Below are 20,566 nucleotides of genomic sequence, written 5' to 3'. Positions count from 1 at the left end.
TATCACTTGACAACTAGGAAGACACAGGTGGGTACTGAAAACTGAAGAGAAACAGGGTAACTACAAGTAGCATCCACAAAACATGAACTCATTTAGAAAATGGGGCTACTTTTGCTCTCCATCTAGTGATCTCAGCAAATCTTCTGAAGAAGTTCCTCCTAAATTTCTAGTATTATACAACGTATAACAATAAAATAGATGGAACTATGATGAAATACATTTTTACTTACAATCTAGCTTGAAACTTACCAAATTTCTTGTGCCATCTGGAGCAGCGAGGTGGCACTGAATATAGGAATTGAAAACTTGAACTGCGTGTTGGGTAAAAAAGCCTTTATGGAAATGTTTGTCGTCTTGAACCAAAGTTAGCCAGGATTCTAGCAATTTGTCATATGCTTCCATGTATACCATGTCATCTTTATCAAGCTAAGAGAAAAGAACACTCATAAAACAAATGACCAAAGAAATAAGATAGGAATTATAATAATAAGTTACAGAGTTAGACATATAAATACTTTTGAGTTTTTCCTTTAGCAAAAGTTCCCAATTATTGAGCTAATTGAGCTCATGTTAAAATTAATCAAACACTGCAGTAAAAATGTATAGGCTTTTTGTTAAACCTTCCAAAAATCTGTCTAATTTAATATATATAATTCTTGAGCAGAAAGGAATTAATGTTTACTTTTTTAGAAGACTAGCTGTTCAATACTTTGTGGAACATGTACTTTTCAAATAAAATCATACTAAAATTTTTCTGTCATCAAGAGAATTGTTAGAATAAAAATACTAAATGTGTAATCATACACTTTTAAATAATTTTATAAAAAGCGAAGGATGATGAAAACAGACTGGCCTAATCAGCAGATTTAAGAATATGTGGAGAGAACCTCATAAATGTTCCTTAACACTTTAGAACAAAAAAGAAAAGGATAGGGCCTTCACAAGAAGGAGCCTGGAGGGGATGCTGAGGCAGAAAGAACCCCAGAAACATGAGGACTCAAAGAAACCAAAGTATGTGAGCACAAGGGTGGGGAAGCCAAACAGACAGCAAACAATATAGACTGGAAGGGCACTAACAATTATGCAGGCTTGGATACTGACAGTTTTTTGGTTTCGTTTTGTTTTTACACCACATACAGGTTGTATCCTAAAATAACTTCAAAGTAAAGTACTCTGTCCTACTGAGAAGGAAGAGTCTATACATAGTCTATATGGTTAAGGATACCTCTATGGAGCCCAAGGTGTTTAACATAATATTTAACATATCACTGAATTTTCTCACACTCTATCAAGAATCCACATCCCAATTTTGCCATAAATTACTAATCAAGGTACATAATTTAATCTATGTATCCATTTCTTCATCCACAAACTCACTAGATGACTATTCAATGAAACTCAGGATACTTAGTGCCAAGCACCACTGCTTAGTGCAGAAACATAAATAATGTATCCTTCTTTCACGTTTTCAAAGTTAGTCCAATGGGGAAGAGCAAAAACCCAAAGAAAATATACTGAAGACCATAAGGGATAAATAAGCATTTTAGGGTCAGTTTTTAACAACAGTACCTCTCATATGAAGTTTGTTATAAATAAGAGACTAGTTCTGAACTATGTTTATTCTGAAAAAGGTTTGGGTACGATCCATGATTTCTGATATTCTGTTACCAGGCAGTGGACCCAGGAATATTGAAGGTCAACTGGTCTAATTTATAACTTAGCTTTACTGATTTCTAAAGCTAACAGACCCTCACCCTACAAATAAAGAACTCTGGAACCTTCATCAAAGAGAATCATCTCAAACTGTGATTCCAGCAATGTGTCAATGATTCAAAAAAGAAAAGTAACAGAGGATCTATTTCATGTATTCCAGATTACCCTGCACCCTCAGGTCATATAAGCACCTAGGTGAACTGCAACCAATCAATTGTGTTTTTTTATGCCTTCAGCTTTTATTAACCCACAGTATATATTTTTTAAAGATTTTATTTATTTATTCATAAGAGGCACAGAGAGAGAGAGAGAGAGAGAGAGAGAGAGAGAGAGGCAGAGACACAGGCAGAGGGAGAAGCAGGCTCCATGCAGGGAGCCTGACATGGGACTCGATCCTGGTCTCAGGATTACACCCTGGGCTGAAGGCAGCGCTAAACTGCTGAGCCACGGGCGCTGCCCCACAGTAAATTTTTTTTTAAGATTTTATTTATTTATTTATGAGAGACAGAGAGAGAGAGAGGCAGGCAGAGACACAGGCAGAGGGAGAAGCAGGCTCCATGCAGGGAGTCTGATATGGGACTTGATCCCGGATTTCCAGGATCAAGTCCTGGGCTGAAGGTGGTGCTAAACCGCTGAGCCATCCTTGGGCTGCCCCCCACAGTATATTTAAAAAAAAAAAAAAAAAAAAAAAAGCCTGTCATTTTCTGGGTAAAATGAAATCTTTTATTTTTCAAAATGATTTATCTGAGAGAGAGAGAGTATGTGTGCACATGCACACATGTGAGCAAGCATGAGGGGGGAGGTAAAAGCAGAGGGAGAGAGAAACTCAAGCTGACTCTGCACCAAGCGCAGAGCCCAAAGTGGGGCTTAATCTCATGACCCTGATATCAGATCTGAGCTGAAACTAAGAGACAGATGCTTTAACTATGCCACCCAGGCACCCCTAAAATGGACCTTTTATTTATATTTAGGATTTTATTTATTTGAAAGAGAGAGAGAGAACGCATGCACAGACGGGGAGCGGCAGGCAGAGAGAGAGGGAGAAGCAGCCTCTTTGTGGAGCAGGGAGCCCAACGCAGGGCTCCATCCCAGGACTCTGGGATCGTGACTCAAGCCAAAGGCAGACACTTAACCAACTGACTCACCCAGGTACCCCTAAAATGGATCTTTTAAGAAATATAAAAATTTTAAGTCATTTTGTGAAAAATTTACGTATGAAAGGAAAATGAAAAGAATGTCACTGAATCATTTAATAAGGATTTAAAACAGAGCAAACTTTTTACTCTATATTTACCTGGCCTTAAAAGTATATTTACTGGGCATCTGAGTGGCTCAATTGGTTAAGTGTCTGCCTGAGGCTCAGGTCACGATCCCAGGGTTCTGGGATCAAGTCCCACCCTGGGCTCCCAGCTCTGTGGGGATCCTGCTTCTCCCTCTCCCTCTGCCTCTCACTCCCCCTGCTTGTGCTCTCTGTCAAATAAATAAAATCTTTTTTTTTAAAGTATATTTTAAAAAATTAGCAATTCTTTGAATATAACCAACTGGAACTTACTTATCTTGTGAATAGTTGATGCTTGTTATTTGTAGTATTTATAGTCTATAAAGTTGCCACAAACACTGAGTTAGAAATAGGTTAGGTTTCTTCTCTAGTCCCTACATTTTCTACCAAATAGAGATGAACAGATCAATGCACAACCTTGTTTTATGCACAACTTAGTTTTATGTGTCTTTCCATTTACAGACATCTTAATATACATTGTTCATTTACTAATAATGAACTAGTGGCCAATGACACTATTAATTCATGCCTGAATGAAGCTTATCTAATTCATAGCTCCATAAGGCACAACACAGCCTTCTCGCACACAGAACACTAGAGAGCCCTTCAGCAGAGCACTCAGAGGCCATCTCAAATACTGATATTGTCCAGGCAGTCAATGCTCAGGAAGAACTTCAACATGTTTTGACAAAAATTTGGAATGCCTCATTTCACACAAAAATGCAAAAAATGCAGCACGAGAGAACATGAAAATTTGTTTACAGTATTAGGCTAAGACAGGAAGGCAGAGCATTTGCCTTGTTTGACCTCAGCTGGGAAAAAGCATGTCAGGCAATTCCTATTTTTCATTGCATGCAAACATCCATGAATTATCAAATAGAGCTTTAGCAAGGGGGAGAATTTGCAAACAAGGATCTTGTGTATGAGGATTGACTATACTTGTAAAATCTCTAAAAGATCCTAGCTTACTGGTTCTTCTTGCTCAAGTATCATCAAAATGCATTACACCTTTGAAAACTTTCATAGCTCATAATTTTTTGAAGGACAGCCATCCATATTCTTGAACATATTCATTTTGATTATAAATACCTATGAAAATAATCAATTCAACCATTTTTTTTCATTTCTACATCATTTATTTCCTTCCAACCACCTTTGTACATACTGCTTTCAGCACTAACATTATAAACTATATTAAGTAACCTCTGTGGCACAAACATTAAAAAAGATGAAAGAATACTGTCAACAATATATGACAGTGTAAACTCCTATCACAAAATATTTGGTGAGGTTTTTCCTTGGAATGACTAACTGGATGGGAATGCCCTATATTTTCCTGTTGTTCTTGGAAAGACATTTGTTTGCTCATGAGCTGATAAATTTGAAAAAATTTAACTAGGACATCAACTAAAACTCAATCTTTGATTTCACTTACACTATCTACTTTGTCATCATTATTAGAGCTTAGCAAGCTATCTTTTCACATTCATTTTCTAATTTGTTTTAGCACTATAAATTTTCTTTTTCTGGCAATTTCCTCCTCTTTGTTACTATGGGCAGAAAATGAAAAATTCTGAATTCCAAACAGGATCCAATGAAACATAAAGAATGTTATTTAAAAAAAAAAAATAGCCAAGTAAAATCTGTTCAGGCATTATCTATTATCACGGGAGTGATGATTCCACTTCATGCACTGCCTTCTATATAAAGTTTTGGAGAGATTTTTTTTCCTACCTTTATTTTTACTTAATATTAGAATATTCTGAGGAGCAGGTGGCTTCCTCTTTTTGTATGAGATCCTCTTAAGGAACCTTATCTCCCATCACATTCCAAGTCTTTCAAATTCAAATCGAAAAAGTCAAATTTATTATTACATACAAGTAACCTTCTAGTCTGCATATCACAATTGCTCTTTTTCTCTAATCTTGACTTTCTACTCTTATTTCTGATTGTCTCTTGAAAGTTTTAAAGGAATATTTCATTTTAAATGCCACCAGAAATCTTCTATGAAACAAACATTATGAAAAAATAATCTCTAATATAGTTTCACTGCTATGCTTATCACCTCTCCTCTTTCCTTTCAGAACATAGCCATCCTTCTAAGACCTGCTTAATGGAAGAGCAGCTGTGACGAATGGCCTAATGTAGAACAAGACAGTATTTGAAGAGTTAACTGAACATGAAACTGACTTAAGAACGTCTACTTAACTGCAAGGCAGATGGTGATTTATATGTAAGAATGTTTGCTGCAGCACTGCTTAAACCCATGTCAACAAATTTATAAACCATTTCCCTAATCATGATTTCTAACACTAATTAATAAAATGAAAAAATGCTCATAATAACATAAAGTAATGATTTTTGTTTTTATTTAAGCCTAATTGGTATGCCTTAAAATTTGGGAAAAAAAAAAAACACATTAAAACATTAATAGTTAAGTTTCAGAAGGTCATTAGTCAAAAAAAATTTTTAAACAGTTATTGAGTATTAAATGTCCATAATTAGGGGGAAAGGTATTTATAACCCTATGTGAGTAAAGAGATACCAAGAAAGTGATAAGTAATGGGATCTTTTAAGAATTTTAATTTTTATGTACTGTTTGAATTATCTTTACCAATTACTATATTTCATTTTTACATTAAAATTGTATTCTGAAATGATACTAGTAACAAAATTAAAATTATAAATGTGAAGAAAAAAGTGGAAGTAAAAAACTTAACTTACAAAAAAATGGACATACTCCTAGAAAAACTGTAACTTGGTATTTGGATCAAGAATAAAAGGAAAAGAATAAAAGGAAAAAGAAAACCTGAATACTCTCACAAATAACCATTTAAAATTTTTGTTAGTTTAAATTTTTCTCCAAAAGAAAATACCAGGCTTAGCAGATTTACAGGTGAAATCTAGTGAACTAGCAAAAACAAAACAAAACAAAACAAAATAGCTAATCTTATACAAACTGATCTAGAGAAGAGAAAAACAAATCCATTACAGAGTAATCTGTGGAGCTGTTATAATTCTGACAACAAACAAATCCAGTCATTCATAAAAGGGCATAATACGTGATCATCCAGGTGGGTTCAACTCAGAAATGCAAGGGTAATTTTACCATGAGAAATATCCATAAAAACAATTCAGTTCATTAACAGATTAAGCAGAAATGCATTTAATAATATCCAATACTCATTCATGTTTTACAAAAACCTATTAGCAATTCCAATTAAAGAATAGCTCAAAAACTTAAGAGCAAACATTATTCCTAATGATGAATCAGAAAAGATGTCTTCTGTTACCACTTATATTCCACACTGTACAATAAGAAAAAGAAATGTATTATAAGAGAAAGAAATACAAATTGAGAAGTCTGAAAAGCAAAATTATCATTATTAACAGATGATATAAGACTCTAAAGAAAAATTATTAGAACCAATAAGAATTTAGAAAGGTTAGTAAATATCAGATCAATATACAAACACCAACTGCATTCTCTATTCCAGCAGCAATCTGAAAAATGAGATTTAAAAAAAGATACTATTTACAATAGCAACAAAATAGGGGGTACTAAAAAAATGTATTTCTTTATGTAAAGACAATGAATTAGACTTAAATCAGTATACAGAAATACCACATTTATGGACAGAGTTAATATTGGGAGATACTCATTTTCACTAAAGATTCCCCATAATCCAGAACCCAACTTAACAAACTGACATGTTAGAATAAAAAGCCAATTATACCTAAGGCTCTTCGGAAGAACTGGTAGGGAGTGGGGGTGTGGGTGGGAGCATGTTCTATCAAATATTTAGACATCCCCTTAAAACAAAGCAAAATGTAAGTGCAGAAATAGACAACTGATCAATGGAAGTGATTAGAGAGCTCAGGAAACATCCACTTTTATGTGAAAACTAGATATATGACAGTGATAGTCCTATAAGTCATTGAGAAATGAAGGGCTATTCAATAAATGTTGTTGATACCAAAAGAAACCAGAAACAAAGTGAAAAGTGGAATGGGAATAGAAACCATAAATCTGATTTGGGGTTAATATCCAAAAAATATAAAGAATTTATATCCCCACAGCAAAAAACCCACAAATAATTAATTTAAAAATGAACAAAGAACCTGAATAGACACTTTTCCAAAGAAGATATAAGAATGGCCAACAGGTACATGAAAAGATGCTCAACATCACTAATCATTCGGGAAATGCAAATCAAAATCACAACAAGATATCACTTTACACATGTGAGAATGGTCACCATCAAAAGGACAAGAGATAATAAATAATGACATGGATTAGGAGAAAAGGGAACCCTTATACATTGTTGGTGGGATTGTGAATTGCTGCATCCACTATGGAAAACAGTGTGGAGGGCCCTCAAAAAATTAACAGAATTACCATTTAATCCAGCAATTCTACTTCTGGGAATATATCAAGTCATGAAAGGCAAATTTTTAAAACATTTAGAAGAATACACAGGAAGAGTAGTTGTCTGAAACAAAGAACTAATAATGCAAATAATTTTTTTAAAGTAATCTCTACACCCAACATAAGGCTCAAACTCACAACTCCAAGATCAAGAGCTGCATCTCTACTGACTGAACCAGCCAATGCCCCTAATTATGCCAATCATAAAATGAATAACATTAAGTTCAACTACACAAAGATGAAAAACATGTCATCAAAAGACATCATAAAGTCTAAATACAATATGGTGTTCAGGACTGTATCCTAAATAGAAAAATGCCCAGTGGGAAATTGGTGAAATCCAAATAAAGCATGTAAGTTTAGTTAATAATAACACATCCAATGTTAATTTCTTAGTTTTGACAAATGTACCATTGTTATATAACATGGAAAAAGGCATTGTCTTTGCACCTTTTCTGTAAGTCTAAAATTATTCCAAATTAATAGTAAGAAAAAAGATACCATAAAGTTAAAAGAAGAGCCACAAAACTGGGAAGATAGATCTGCAACAAGTAACTAGACAAAAAAAATTAGTGTACAGAATATATAAAGATTTTCAACAAAGCAGTACGAAAAAGACAAGCTGATAGGGAAATGGGCGATGGATTGAACAAGCATTTCATAGGAATAACCACAACAATCATATTATATATATGAAAAAATGCTCAACATTACTAGCACAATTATATAAATTAAGAATATATTGTGTACTTACGAGCTTGACAAAACTGTGATGGTGAAGACATGATAAATGAGAATTTACACACATCACTACTGAACATGTAACTGGTCCCAGGAGTTCAGGAAACAATTTGAAACTATCATGTAAAACTGAACATTTACATATATTATTACCCCAAAATTCTATTTCTAGGTTTAGACCTTACAAAAGCTCTCACAAATGTATGCGAGGAAATACACAGAAGAATGCTTACTATAATGCTGTTTGTAATGGCAAAAAAAGAACCTCAAAAGTTCGTTTAGAGCAGAATGGAGGAAAATTGTGGTATAACACCCACACAGTGATATATCTTACACATAGAAATGATGAAAAAAATTTTAAGATTATTTATTTGAGAGAGAGAGAGATAGCACAAGCAGGGGGAGCTGCAGGCAGAGGGTGAAGGAGAAGCAGGCTTCCCAACTGAGCAGAAAGTCCAACATGGGGCTTGATCCCAGGACCCTGAGATTATGGCCTAAGTGGAACGCAAGCATTTAACATACTCGGAATGATCAAAAATTTTAAAGCGAATAAACAACATTCAGAACAGTGGTCACTTCTCTTGCAGAGGTGAAGAGGGGAAAAGCTCTACTGCACTACTGCAGTACTGGTGATGTTCTTGAGTTGGGTCATGGGTTCACCCATGGTGATTTGATTATGTTTTAGAACAACATTATTTTTTTTTGTATCAAATATGACATCATAAAATCATTGACAGTGGTTTTGAGGACTAAGGAAAAGATCTATAAAATGAACAAACAGTGCTAAAATGGCCATGCACAGTGCTCAATGTGTTATTAGCGGCAGGAAAAAAGGGTCGTTTTATTCCTTTGATGGCAAAAATATAATGAATGCGAAGAGCAAAGCACTGGAATACAGAGATGAATAAAATAGTTTCTTCCCAAAGAAACATCTGTGGCCTGTTTATATACTTAACAAGGCACGTGTTTTGCAGACATCATTTGTTAAGTCTTAACAGTTTATCTTGCCAAAATAAACAGACTGGTAACATATCTTAAGAGGAACTTATGGAATAGCATCCTCTGACCTTCAGTATCTCAAAAGGAAGCAGCAGGACATTTTTTAAAAACCATCTTTGTTGTTCTTTAGTACATACATAATGAATGTTATCACAGTTTAATTTTTCAAATATAGAAAAGTACAAGCAAAATGTAAAAGCCTTATAAGCTTTTTTATTATTAAAAGAGCAATAATCCCTCCTATAAAGCTCTGATACTAGACAAGGCAGAAAAATCACAGACTATAAGAGCCCTATTCATTGGATGGCGATTTAAAATAAGAACTAAAAACTTCTAAAGAGTCTTCTGGTTCCTTCTGGATACCAATATAAGTAACTCATCAGGCAAAGTGTGAGAAATTTGGTTGATGACAATTGGCAACTAAATCTTTCAGTCTCATCACGGAGAACTGAAACCTAACCAAGTGCTTTTTCATAATACCTTGGCCCTGCTCCATGGCCACACTGGCCAACACCCAGCAGCCAAGCCAGAGCACGTGCACAGAGATGACGAAGGAGTCCAAGCTAGACACTATGTGCTCATGCCCTAAGTATTGTCAGGCCTGCTGCCAGAAAGGCTTTGGAAAGGGGCTTAGAGCTTATGCGACTACTTGACCCCACTTTACTCCATTTGGGAATGGAGAGTGGAAAAGGTAAACTATGATAACAGCACTTACATTTCAACGCTCATAATTAATTTAGAAGTGTATACAGCAGTGAATCTGGAGCCCTTCAGCAATAGAAAAATACCTGTTTTTATGTCTCGTATCTACATGAATATAAAAAAAATAGTGATTAATTTTATTTATTTTTATTTTTTTAAGATTTCATTTATTTATTCATGAGAGACACACAGAGAGAGAGGCAGAGACACAGGCAGAGGAAGAAGCAGGCTCTACGCAGGGAAGCCCGATGCGGAACTCAATCCCAGGACCCTGGGACCACGCCCTGGGCCAAAGGCGGCGCTAAACCGCTGAGCCACCCAGGCTGCCCCAGTTAATTTTATTTATGAAGATGCTGTCAAATGCAGCTTTAAAAAAAAAAAAAAAAATATATATATATATATATGTGTGTGTGTGTGTGTGTGTGTGTGAGAAACTGTTCCCCTTTCTGAACACTGCACTGAATTTCAGAAATTAAAATCTAACGTTATCATTTGATCCAACTATATGACATTCTGGAAAAGGTAAAACTATGGAGTTGGTGAAAAGATTAGTGGTTACCAGGGGTAAGGGGAAGGAAGTGGAGTACAAAGGACTGTTCTGTATGATAACATAGTGGTGAACACACGTCATGACACATTAGTCAAAATCCACAGAACACATAATACCAAGAGTGAACTCTAATGTAAACTATAGACTCTGGAGAATAAGGATGTGTCAGTCCTGGATCATCAACTACAACAAATGTTTACCATACTGGTGGGGAATGTTGATAGTAGGAGAGGCTGTCTGCATTTGTAGAGGCAGGGAAAAGGATGGGATAAGAGAACTTTGAGTTTTCATTCAACTTTGCTATAAATCTAAAATTGTTCTAAAAAATAAAGTATACGTGAGTATACTAATATGATACTGTAAAAGTACATAAGAGATCTCTTGTATTGAAAATACATCTCATGCTAGATCAGTTCTAAATTTGATTGTTATGCTGTAAAAAACTCCAAATCTCTTCCCTAACTACAACAGGACTACAGTTACTATCAGATATTTGGTATGATCCATCCCACTACAATAGATCTTTTCTCTGCAAACAGCAAATAACCAACATGAGAACTCCAAATAGTCTCCATGAAATTGAAAAGCTCATTCTTTGATCATCAGTATTCTCTTTACATGTAAACACAAACTATATGAGTTGAGTCTGCTTCTCCCTCTGCCTCTGCCCCTGCTCTCTCTCTCAAATAAGTTAAAAAAAAAAAAACTTTAAAAAAATGCAATAAGATGGATATAGATAATTCATTCTCACACAGATAATTTTATTTCTAAGGAATAATCTTTAAAAAGTTCCTTAACCTGGTTTGTGTACCATATTTCCAGCCTGAGGCTGCTGCTACTGTATTACTCTTTACAAGGACTTGGGAGTGAAAACAAATTAACAATCAGAGATTGTAGAGGCTGGGGAAAAAGTGCCAAGAACACTGACTAGGAGTTCACCAGCCTTTTTTTTTTCAATGAAGAATAAAATCATTTGGCAGAAATAACTGATGAGACAAAAATGTGCCTGAGATTAAAAAAGGGGGGGGGGCGGGGACTACAGGTAAATGTAAAGGTGAAAAAAGGTTCTATCAATACACTATTTCTTAATCTGGAGGCTGGTATACAGTTGTTATTTTATTATTTTTTATGACTTTTATGTACATAAGAAATAAGAAGTTGCTTACTTTATATCAGTGAAATATTTCACAGTAAGTTTAAAATTTACAGGCACTGGCACAATCCTGAAGTCCAATGACAGATCAAATAATATAAGTAGGGCACAATATAAAACATTACTGAGAAATGACATATGAAAGATTAAAGACTGAAAAAACTATTAGTTTATGCTGTTATTCATCTGCTGGAGGAATTTAGATTATTTTCCTGGAATAGCATTATTTAAGGCAAATATGATGACAATATGGATAAAATCACAGAAATGTCACAAATAAAACTTCATGAACTCTAAAAATTTAGAAGTCTTTGAATGTTAAATGCCAAAGGAATTATTTATTCTCTTATTTTTTTTTTTTCTAGCCCATCCTAAAGGCACAGAACTAAACTTCAGAATACCTATGAGCTGACAGTATTCCTGGCTTCTAAAATCCCCCAAGAGAAATTGATTTAGTGGACAAGTATTGCAGCTGTTAGAAGAATCCTATAGATAGATCACTTAAAAAAAAAAAAAAAAAATCTGCCCCCATAAAAACACCAAGAGTCGAAGCTGCAATTTTCAGAAAGTTTTTAAACATTATAAACTCTTTGATCAATATACTTTCTTCCTTTTAGGAATGCATATGAATTTCCAAATTCTTAATCCTAAGTAATATATATACATCAAGTACCATGCCTGGCACATGGCAGGTGTCAATAAATATTTACAGAATTGAATTAATCCAGCAGTAATCCTTGTGGGTTGACATCTCAGGGACTTGCCTGGCTTATAAGGCGTAGGAGGGCAATCCCTTTTTTCTGCCTCACTCTAGTGTTTGTTTTTGAACCCCTGGCACATTAGATCTAGTTATGCTTCTAATGCTAATATTACTGTTTAAAATAATACAAAAATACTATATGGAACAACAGTTATGATAATAAGTAAGGTTTATTCTCAACCAACTATACTCAAGTGAAAGAATTTTGTAAATATAAACACTGGTTCTGTGCTAGGATTAGCACAGCAAATTGAGAAAACCCGAGGTGACTCATACAAGTCAGGAAACACTGCACTCATAATTTTACCATCCCACCAGGATTAAACAATGAAATTCTTTTTTAAAGACTTCTTTTAATAAGAATCTTTACTTAAGGTATAACTGTAGCCAATTTTCTTCTAAATAATAGAGGTAAATTTACTGTTAGTATTTAAAAGAATATGTATACTTTAAATGTGCAAAGTTTAAAAAATATTCATGCACCTCATTCTAATTCTTTTTTAACTCTTTCAAGCAGATGAAATGAATGCACATAATCGGACTGGACAGCTGTCTTGCTCTCTACAATATCACCAATTTATTCTTCCCTGGCCATCAAAACCACTGGGTGGGGGAGGTTGACATGGCTTCTTCAAACAGTCGCTTCCTCTTGTGAGTTAAGGGGCAAGGCCGACTACACACACTACACACATCACCATGCCAGAAAGGGAGTTAAAAGCTTTCTCTCTTATCACTGAAACAGTCCAAATTTATGCTTCCCACTTCTAAATTTCAGTTTATAACTTGGCTTCAATGCATTCCTTTTCACTATAACTCCTCCCCACAAAGTAATTGTCCACTGAGTCAGATAAACTAGATTTTGAATGAAGAATGATGAACTTCACATGTACTCACTGAACAAACTGCAAAGTTACTTTATCACATTACATTTTATAATGGACTCCCTAACAACTTTATCAAATACCTTCCTCTTTACAATTTTGTCCTGCAAGTCTTGAGATTAAGCTACAGATGTACTACAATGAAAGTTTTTTCTTTACAAAGTTTACCTACCACCATATCCTTTACATACCCACCCGGAAATACATATGCACACCCAAACACACATACACTTTACATACACTTCAAGGTTTAAGCATTGTCCTTGGCTGCTCTGCTCAATTAACTGAACAAATTATGTGTCTCCTGTCTGACGAACCTGGGGGCTGAACTTAAAATTTTCTACTGACCAAAGAAACTGAGAAACAATCTAGAGTACAGAGTTCAGGTCATATTCTCTTTAAATTTCACTGAATTGATTACAATGGATGTACTAGTATTATAAACATCTTATAAAACGATATAACATGAACTATTATTTTTTTAGAATTTTAATTTTTAAGGCAATGTTTCCATCTCTCTAGTCATTCTCACCTCTTCATTCCAGTAATAGACAATAATCTGATTTCTAAGGTGCAATGAAAAAAATTCTTGGCTTCAGGAAGCCTCAAGCAATACCAGAAAATTTTAAGAGCCAACAGAACAACTTGGCTGAAGACTGGAATTGCTCTTTTTGAGCACAGACTTTCAGTTCCCTGCACGATGAAGAACAGTCATAAATAACTGTCTTCACACAGACTAAAGCCACCAAGCAAAGGTACACCTCACTAAATGCACATTAGTATCACAAATTTCTCTTCCTGTATAGATTTTTTTTTCTTAGCACAGCCATATAATCTCATCAGAGACATAAATATCTAAAAAAGGAGACAATCTATATGTATTCCTAAATAAGTATAGTTTTGAAAAAATACTTTCACAATAACACAAAAGTGTATATGCTGAGTTTATCTTCCTAATGGGAAAAAATTCTCCTTCGCTATTAGGAAAAAACAAAACATTTCACAAAATTAAAATTGTAAAGAAAAGTAGTATTAAAACTATTGGTTTACACATAACTCAAGAACTTGTCTTACCTTGGTAAGACAGTGTATAAAACACAGGCTCTCAATAAGTGTTATTATTATACAGATTCATTTTTTACATTATTCCACATTTTATTGTGCATACTGTACAGGCACTTCCATATAGCTAATCATCCCCCCAAAACATTAGAAGAAATTATCCTATCTATATCAACATGTTCAAAAAAGGTTAAGCAATTTGTCCAAGGTTCTGTAATTTATAATTACTTGGCTCATGACAGTACTGTCTCCTTCCAAAATTCATGATTTTTTTGTATCACGCTGACTCTCAAAGCAGTTTTTTAAAAGACATGTCTCAATTTTCCTATTTTTTTACTTAAAAGATTCTTTTTTTAAATATACTTTTACATCGGAGATCGACAACTATGTATTATGTACCAGTACTATAATCACTGGGTGCCCAAGGAAACAAAAGATGATGTGACCTATGTCCCAGCACTTCCACTCTGGTTTCTCTAGATTTGTTCATGTACTTTGATATCAGCCGCACATTTCCCAGGATCCCCTTCCCAGCATACACAAAATATAACGAAAATCACAAGAGGTTGAGATGACATTTAGGAGGATTTGTTTAGTCTTCTGGCAACTCACCCTGTGGGGCCTCCCTTTTAGCCCTCAACTTCAGTAAACCTCAGCTGTCTGGCTACTCTGAGTAATACAAAGCTTTAGATAAAGCTTTGCCTTTTTTAATAGGTAGGCAATTATTTTTATTTATTTATTTAATTAACATATAGTGCATTATTAGTTTCAGAGGTAGGTAACCAATTATTTCTAAAACCATTTTTAAATGTCATAAACATTAAAAGAAATTAATTAAAACAAATGAAAAGAAATAACACTTTTCTTAAATGAAATCTATTAGGTATATCTTAACTATCGCACACCTTCTTGTGAAACAAGCACAATATACATCAATTCTGCAAGTGTATCTAAGCTTTCTGTATTCTAAAATTTTTCTACCAAACTTGACAGAAAATCTGTTTTCTAAGTTATCAGTCTCCTGGCCAAAATAAATGAATTCTAAACTTAAAATCTGCAAACCAAGAATGTTATTTATCTTCCAGTAATTCTTCTATAAAATGTTTAGGAACTTCCTTAATCACAAACAGAAACTCAAAAATAGCTGTGTTTCTAAATATGTGATCAACATACTGTTTAATCCACCTGGTTTAGAAGAGAGAACAAACAAAACCAAGGCGGAGCAGGGAGGAGGGGGGAAGCACAATGAAACCATGTTAAATGAAACCTGACTGATTCAGAATTTGTGATAATCTGCAAGGGGTTTGAATAAAGCTTAAATATTTAAAATTTCTCCGTATTTCCATGCTTAGAACATAATTTTTCTCCCCGAGAAATTCAAATCTCACATATGATGCCTTTAAACTTCTATTCTTCACTACCTACATTTTTTTCTAAAACACAAATATCTGCCTGATCTGGTTCCTTTCCTCACCAAACCACTAAAGTATCCAACTATATAAATCATTCTTGAGTTCTCTATTTTCTGAACACCCCTAAAGGGATATGAAAACTCAGAGAGACATTGCCAGATGAAACTCAGGACTTAACGTGAAATTCTAACAGATATCTACAAATATTCTTTTTACTTATGATCTTTGGAAAAAAAACACATTCTGATTCATAAAAAGAAAAAGTAGTTTCAACAATTTAAGAACCACTACAGAGGAAAAAATCAATTATTTCCCATGAATAATGCAGTTATTCACCCAGTAACTGTTACAAACACAGCTGTGTTGTCAAGGAGTTTTAGTACATGTTTCTTAAATTAAATTTTATATTTGGAAAATATACATTTGAAAACGTATACAAAAAAAATATTTAGTACTGTTACTGATTTTAATTTAAAGAAAATGAAATTCTACCAAGATATACTATTAAGCCATAGGCATCAAAAAAATGGCATGATTACAATAATTTGAACCAAATTATATTTATATAATTTCCAGGTAGCCCAAAATTTTTAGATCTTTAAAAGAAAAAAAAAACTGCAACCATACCACAATGTTAGTTTTTAAACTTAAATTTTTCATTGTTAAAATGGACTTTCAACATAATTTTTAGTATAAACACTTCATTCCATTTCCTACATCCAGATAATGAATTATCTCAAAATTAAAATCTTGACATTAATAAATTTAATCTATTAAAGTGATTTTAATCCACAAAATTTTAAAAGTACTGTTTCTAAACACAGATTACAAATAATTGGCACATGTAAACAAAAATGCAATTTTAACAATACCTAGCACTTGCTTAATTACTTGTCATGAGAAATGCTGTAGAGGCATAGCAAATTTCCTTGTAAAAAAGAGATACAATTTATCTTAGAATAGGCACTCACCACTTCTTCCAATGCAGCACTTCGCCCAAAAGAACAAGTGAGGTGTGTGAGGCAGTTAACAAAGGACGAGAAAAGTTCATTTGGAATGGCAGTTAAAACATTTCGAGGGAACACAGTTATCAGGTTGCTGATAATGCTGGAGATTCCCACAGCTTCAGAATCTTCTATTTCAATTCTACAAATCAAGTAATGAGTATTATTAAGTGGTGGTAGAAGAAAAGTCCCAAGAACTCATTGCTAAACATGCAAATATTATCACCTACTCGTTTTTAAAGGCCACATCTTTGTGTATTAATTTCAAATTACCCACATAACTATACTTCAAAATATAAACAGGGAAAAAAAATCACTAGGTTTTTTTTTCTCCTCTAATGTTAAACATAAAAAACTGAAAGTTCCTTTTTCAGTTATAAAGGGCAAGTATACCTACCCATTGATAGTATTCAGTAATCCCTCAATGAAGTGTGCTAGATAATCAACTTGTGATCCTTCATCGGGGAAGATGGGTCCATGAAGAGAAGCTAACTGGGCAAGGCACTGAAGAGAATCTTGTGCCATATCTGAATCTTCTCTGATTTTTCGATGTACCTGTTAGAAAGAATTACTAATCCATAAAAACAAATTCTTCTTTTGTAAGGGTCACGTGTCTATCATGCCGAATGAGGTAAGAGAAAAATTCACTGTTGCTGGTTATTTCTAGAAAATTAACTCCTGAACTTAACTAAATTTGAAAATTGCCCCTCAGTCCACTTTACATTACAGGCCATGATTTTAGACTTATCAAGTGATTTTTAACTGAGGGCTACCTACATTTTGAAAATTGAACTGTCTCCAGCATGTTATGACAAAGAGAGAAACAGATGCCAGCCAGTCAGACATACTGCTTCTTCTAAAAACAGCAACAACGACAGTCATCTGTATTATGCTAACTATGCCTAGCTACAGCTACTTGCTAAAGTTAGCAGACAAGTTCAATCAGGAGTATATAGATGCTGCTTTAGTAGAAGTAAACAGTTGCACACTTAGAAAACCAATATACCTGTCAATCCCCACACATTCACTCATTCAACCAGTATATAAACACACTCTTTCACTCTGAGATTGCCCACAATTTGTTTGAAATTCATCTTATCCTATATCATTGCTATTAATAACAGCTAAAATTTTCTTAATTTTATTTAAATTATATTTAAGTCCACTTTAAAGCCTCATCTAGATCTTATTTCAATGATGCAATATTGATGTGAAACACCTGGTGCACAGTACTCTGTATGAAGGAAATGCTCCCTAGTTTTAGTGTCATTAATATTCTCAGATTTTAAGGGTGTTTCATGTCTGTAATTTGACATAATTAAACAGCCAAGGAAAATACATTTAGTAAAGAAATTAGCGGTAACTTTTTATCCAAATCCACCAACTACATTTACAGCAACCATTTTCTTCTTTCCACAAGCATTTGACTTTTCCAGCCTTTCTTTTCTTACACAAATCTCTCTTTCTGAATGTCACAAAATTTTAAACATTAGTTCTCTATTTGTTTCAAATTATGTTCACTTTGACTCTGCAAATCATTTATAAATTCTTAAAGTTAGAATATTTCTCTTACATATTCACAGGTACATTTTTGGGACACAGTGAATGGACACTCAAATCCTTATTCACAGATTGATTTCATTCATCTTTAAACCTTGAACTTAAGGCTGTAAGAAATTTAAAATACTAAAGCGTCACAAAGTTAATTGATCTACTGACCTGCTTAAAATATGCCACACTCTTTGGTCTAGAACAGGGACTGTCAAACCAAAGCCCCCCAGATATGGCCTCCTGCTTGGTTTAGTAGGGTCTATAGGATGGTCTTTACATTTTTATATGGCCAGGGAAAACGAAACCAAAGAATAATGATATTTCAAGACATGACAATTACATAAAGTTCACATTTTAATAACTAAATAAAAAGTTTTAAAGGAACACTGCCATGCTTATTTGTTTAGGTATTATCCATGACTGCTTCTGTAGGACAACAGCAGAGCTAAATAGCTGCCTCAGAGAACATACAACCTGCAAAGCCTAATATTTACTACCTGGCCTTTACAGAAAAAGTCTGCCAATTTGTTAGTCTAGAATAATAAAAAATGTTTCTCAAAATATATTCTATTACATTTTAAGTTTTATATAGTAAATTGAAAGTATAATACACAAATTCATACATTGTCCAATTCGAGAACTTCTGAACACAACTAATTCCCAAGTTCCTTATCTGAAAACTATAACTAAATTTCTGCCATCATGCCTTTTATTCTAATCAACATTTAAGCATATTATCCAGGGGTACATTCTGCCAATGTAATGTGATCTGGGACAAAAGAAGGTTTCTTTTCTCTCTATAGAGCTAAATGGTTGCTCGTTCCTGGTCTAGAAGTGAGGAATCAAAAGATATGATGACTGAAATAGTTCATGTTGATTATGTAATTAAATAAAATAAAGAAACTGCCTCAGAACCTACATCTACTTTTTAAACTTAATTTATGCTCTCTGAAATATGAGCCATATAAAGCTCATGATAATGATTAATTCTAGTGTAATATAGTAGATTCTTGCCCTTCTTCCAATGTCAGTATTATAAAGGAGTTCTACCACAATTGAATTACATTATATAAATTAAAAACTGAATTCATCACCTGAATAGGGAAAGTAGAGGGATAAAGAAAAGCAAAGGCTAGCAGAACATCCAAGGAGGTGAGTGGTGAAGCAAGACAAGGAGTAAAGGGAGCAAGTTAGTAAGATGATAAATTCTATTGGAACATGCTGAATCTGAGATGTCTGTGGGCCATCCAAATTAAAATATCCAGTAAGCACTTGGATTATAAGGCCCTGGAACTTCGGAGCAGCCTGTGCTGAATATAGAATTGGGAGTCATCGGTGCAGAAGTGGTGCTTCAAGTCCAACGTGTGGAAGAGATAGCCCAAGGAAAGTGTATACAGTCAGCAAAGTTGAGAACTAAGATAGAACACTAGTAATTTTTGCATAAGCAGAGAAAAAAAAAAAAAGACACCATAAATGAGGTCAAGGAGAATCAGTCAAAAAGGAGAAAAAAACAACAATAGTGGTTTATCTAATATTGTATGGAAGAAAAATTGATATATTTGTAAACTTTTGAAGGGTAGAATGAAACCTAGAATATTCCTAAATTCAGATGTGACTAACACATTTAAACTCTTAATTTCATGCCATAGTTATGCCTACCCACTCAAATCTAGAGAAACAAGGATATTCAATAGAAAACTGCTTTATATTAGGTAATAAATTCACATAATTGAAAATAAATTTAATAAAAACTGAATGAAATTAAAAGATTAGCCACTGTCATCTTTGTAACAAATTACAAATTAAAACAGTTTATAAGCTCCTTAAATGAAAGCAAGAGGCCACAAACACAAACCTGTTAAAATAACACAGTAAAAAGGGTTAACTCTCAAATTCAGAAGCTATTTGCAAGTGGTGGTTCACAGCTGACAGGAGCAGCTGTCTAGTTTGTCTAGACAGCTGTTCAGATTTGGGGGAGTTGTTTCCAGTACTACCAGCAAGTTTTTCACCTTTTCAAAAACTGCTGGAATGGGATCTTCTTTCAGTCAAATAAATAACACAAAGAATTGAACTTGGATGCACATCAAAACAATTTGTCAGATGTGGCAGGCAACAGAATTTAATTTAGTTGTATCTATCTCTTTGGTAATACAGTGTTTTTATTCATCATTTCTCTGATTTAAAGAATAAAATGTAAGGTAATGCTTAGTCTAACATTTCTATTGAGAACACTTTTATGTATACAACCATGGATGAATAACCTTATTCGAGGTATTTTAAAATATAAACCACAAAACTACAATATTTTAAATGGTTTGATTAGAAAAGGA

The 20,566-nt window shown here is 33.9% G+C and overlaps 1 protein-coding gene and 1 long non-coding RNA gene across 7 annotated transcripts in view; one reads left to right on the top strand and one right to left on the bottom strand.

The window, feature by feature from the left end:
* The window catches only part of LOC144295853 (uncharacterized), a 68,966-nt gene extending 63,623 nt beyond the window's left edge, over positions 1–5,343 (top strand). The window contains exon 4 of the long non-coding RNA XR_013362957.1: positions 5,077–5,343. This is a non-coding gene — a long non-coding RNA (uncharacterized LOC144295853). The remainder of the gene's footprint in view (positions 1–5,076) is intronic.
* Positions 1–20,566, bottom strand: part of XPO4 (exportin 4) — a 121,986-nt gene that overhangs the window by 28,514 nt on the left and 72,906 nt on the right. For all 6 annotated transcript variants that reach the window (XM_077868433.1, XM_077868428.1, XM_077868430.1 and 3 more), the window contains 3 exons: positions 17,083–17,240; positions 16,653–16,827; positions 250–426 (listed from right to left, as the gene is read on the bottom strand). In XM_077868433.1, the coding sequence (XP_077724559.1) occupies positions 250–426; positions 16,653–16,827; positions 17,083–17,240 (510 nt within the window). The remainder of the gene's footprint in view (positions 1–249; positions 427–16,652; positions 16,828–17,082; positions 17,241–20,566) is intronic.

This window comes from Canis aureus, chromosome 24, assembly GCF_053574225.1.
Source record: "Canis aureus isolate CA01 chromosome 24, VMU_Caureus_v.1.0, whole genome shotgun sequence".
NCBI classification, from domain to species: domain Eukaryota; kingdom Metazoa; phylum Chordata; class Mammalia; order Carnivora; family Canidae; genus Canis; species Canis aureus.
Note: the sequence above shows the minus strand (reverse complement) of the source record. Positions and strands in the feature narration are given on the sequence as shown.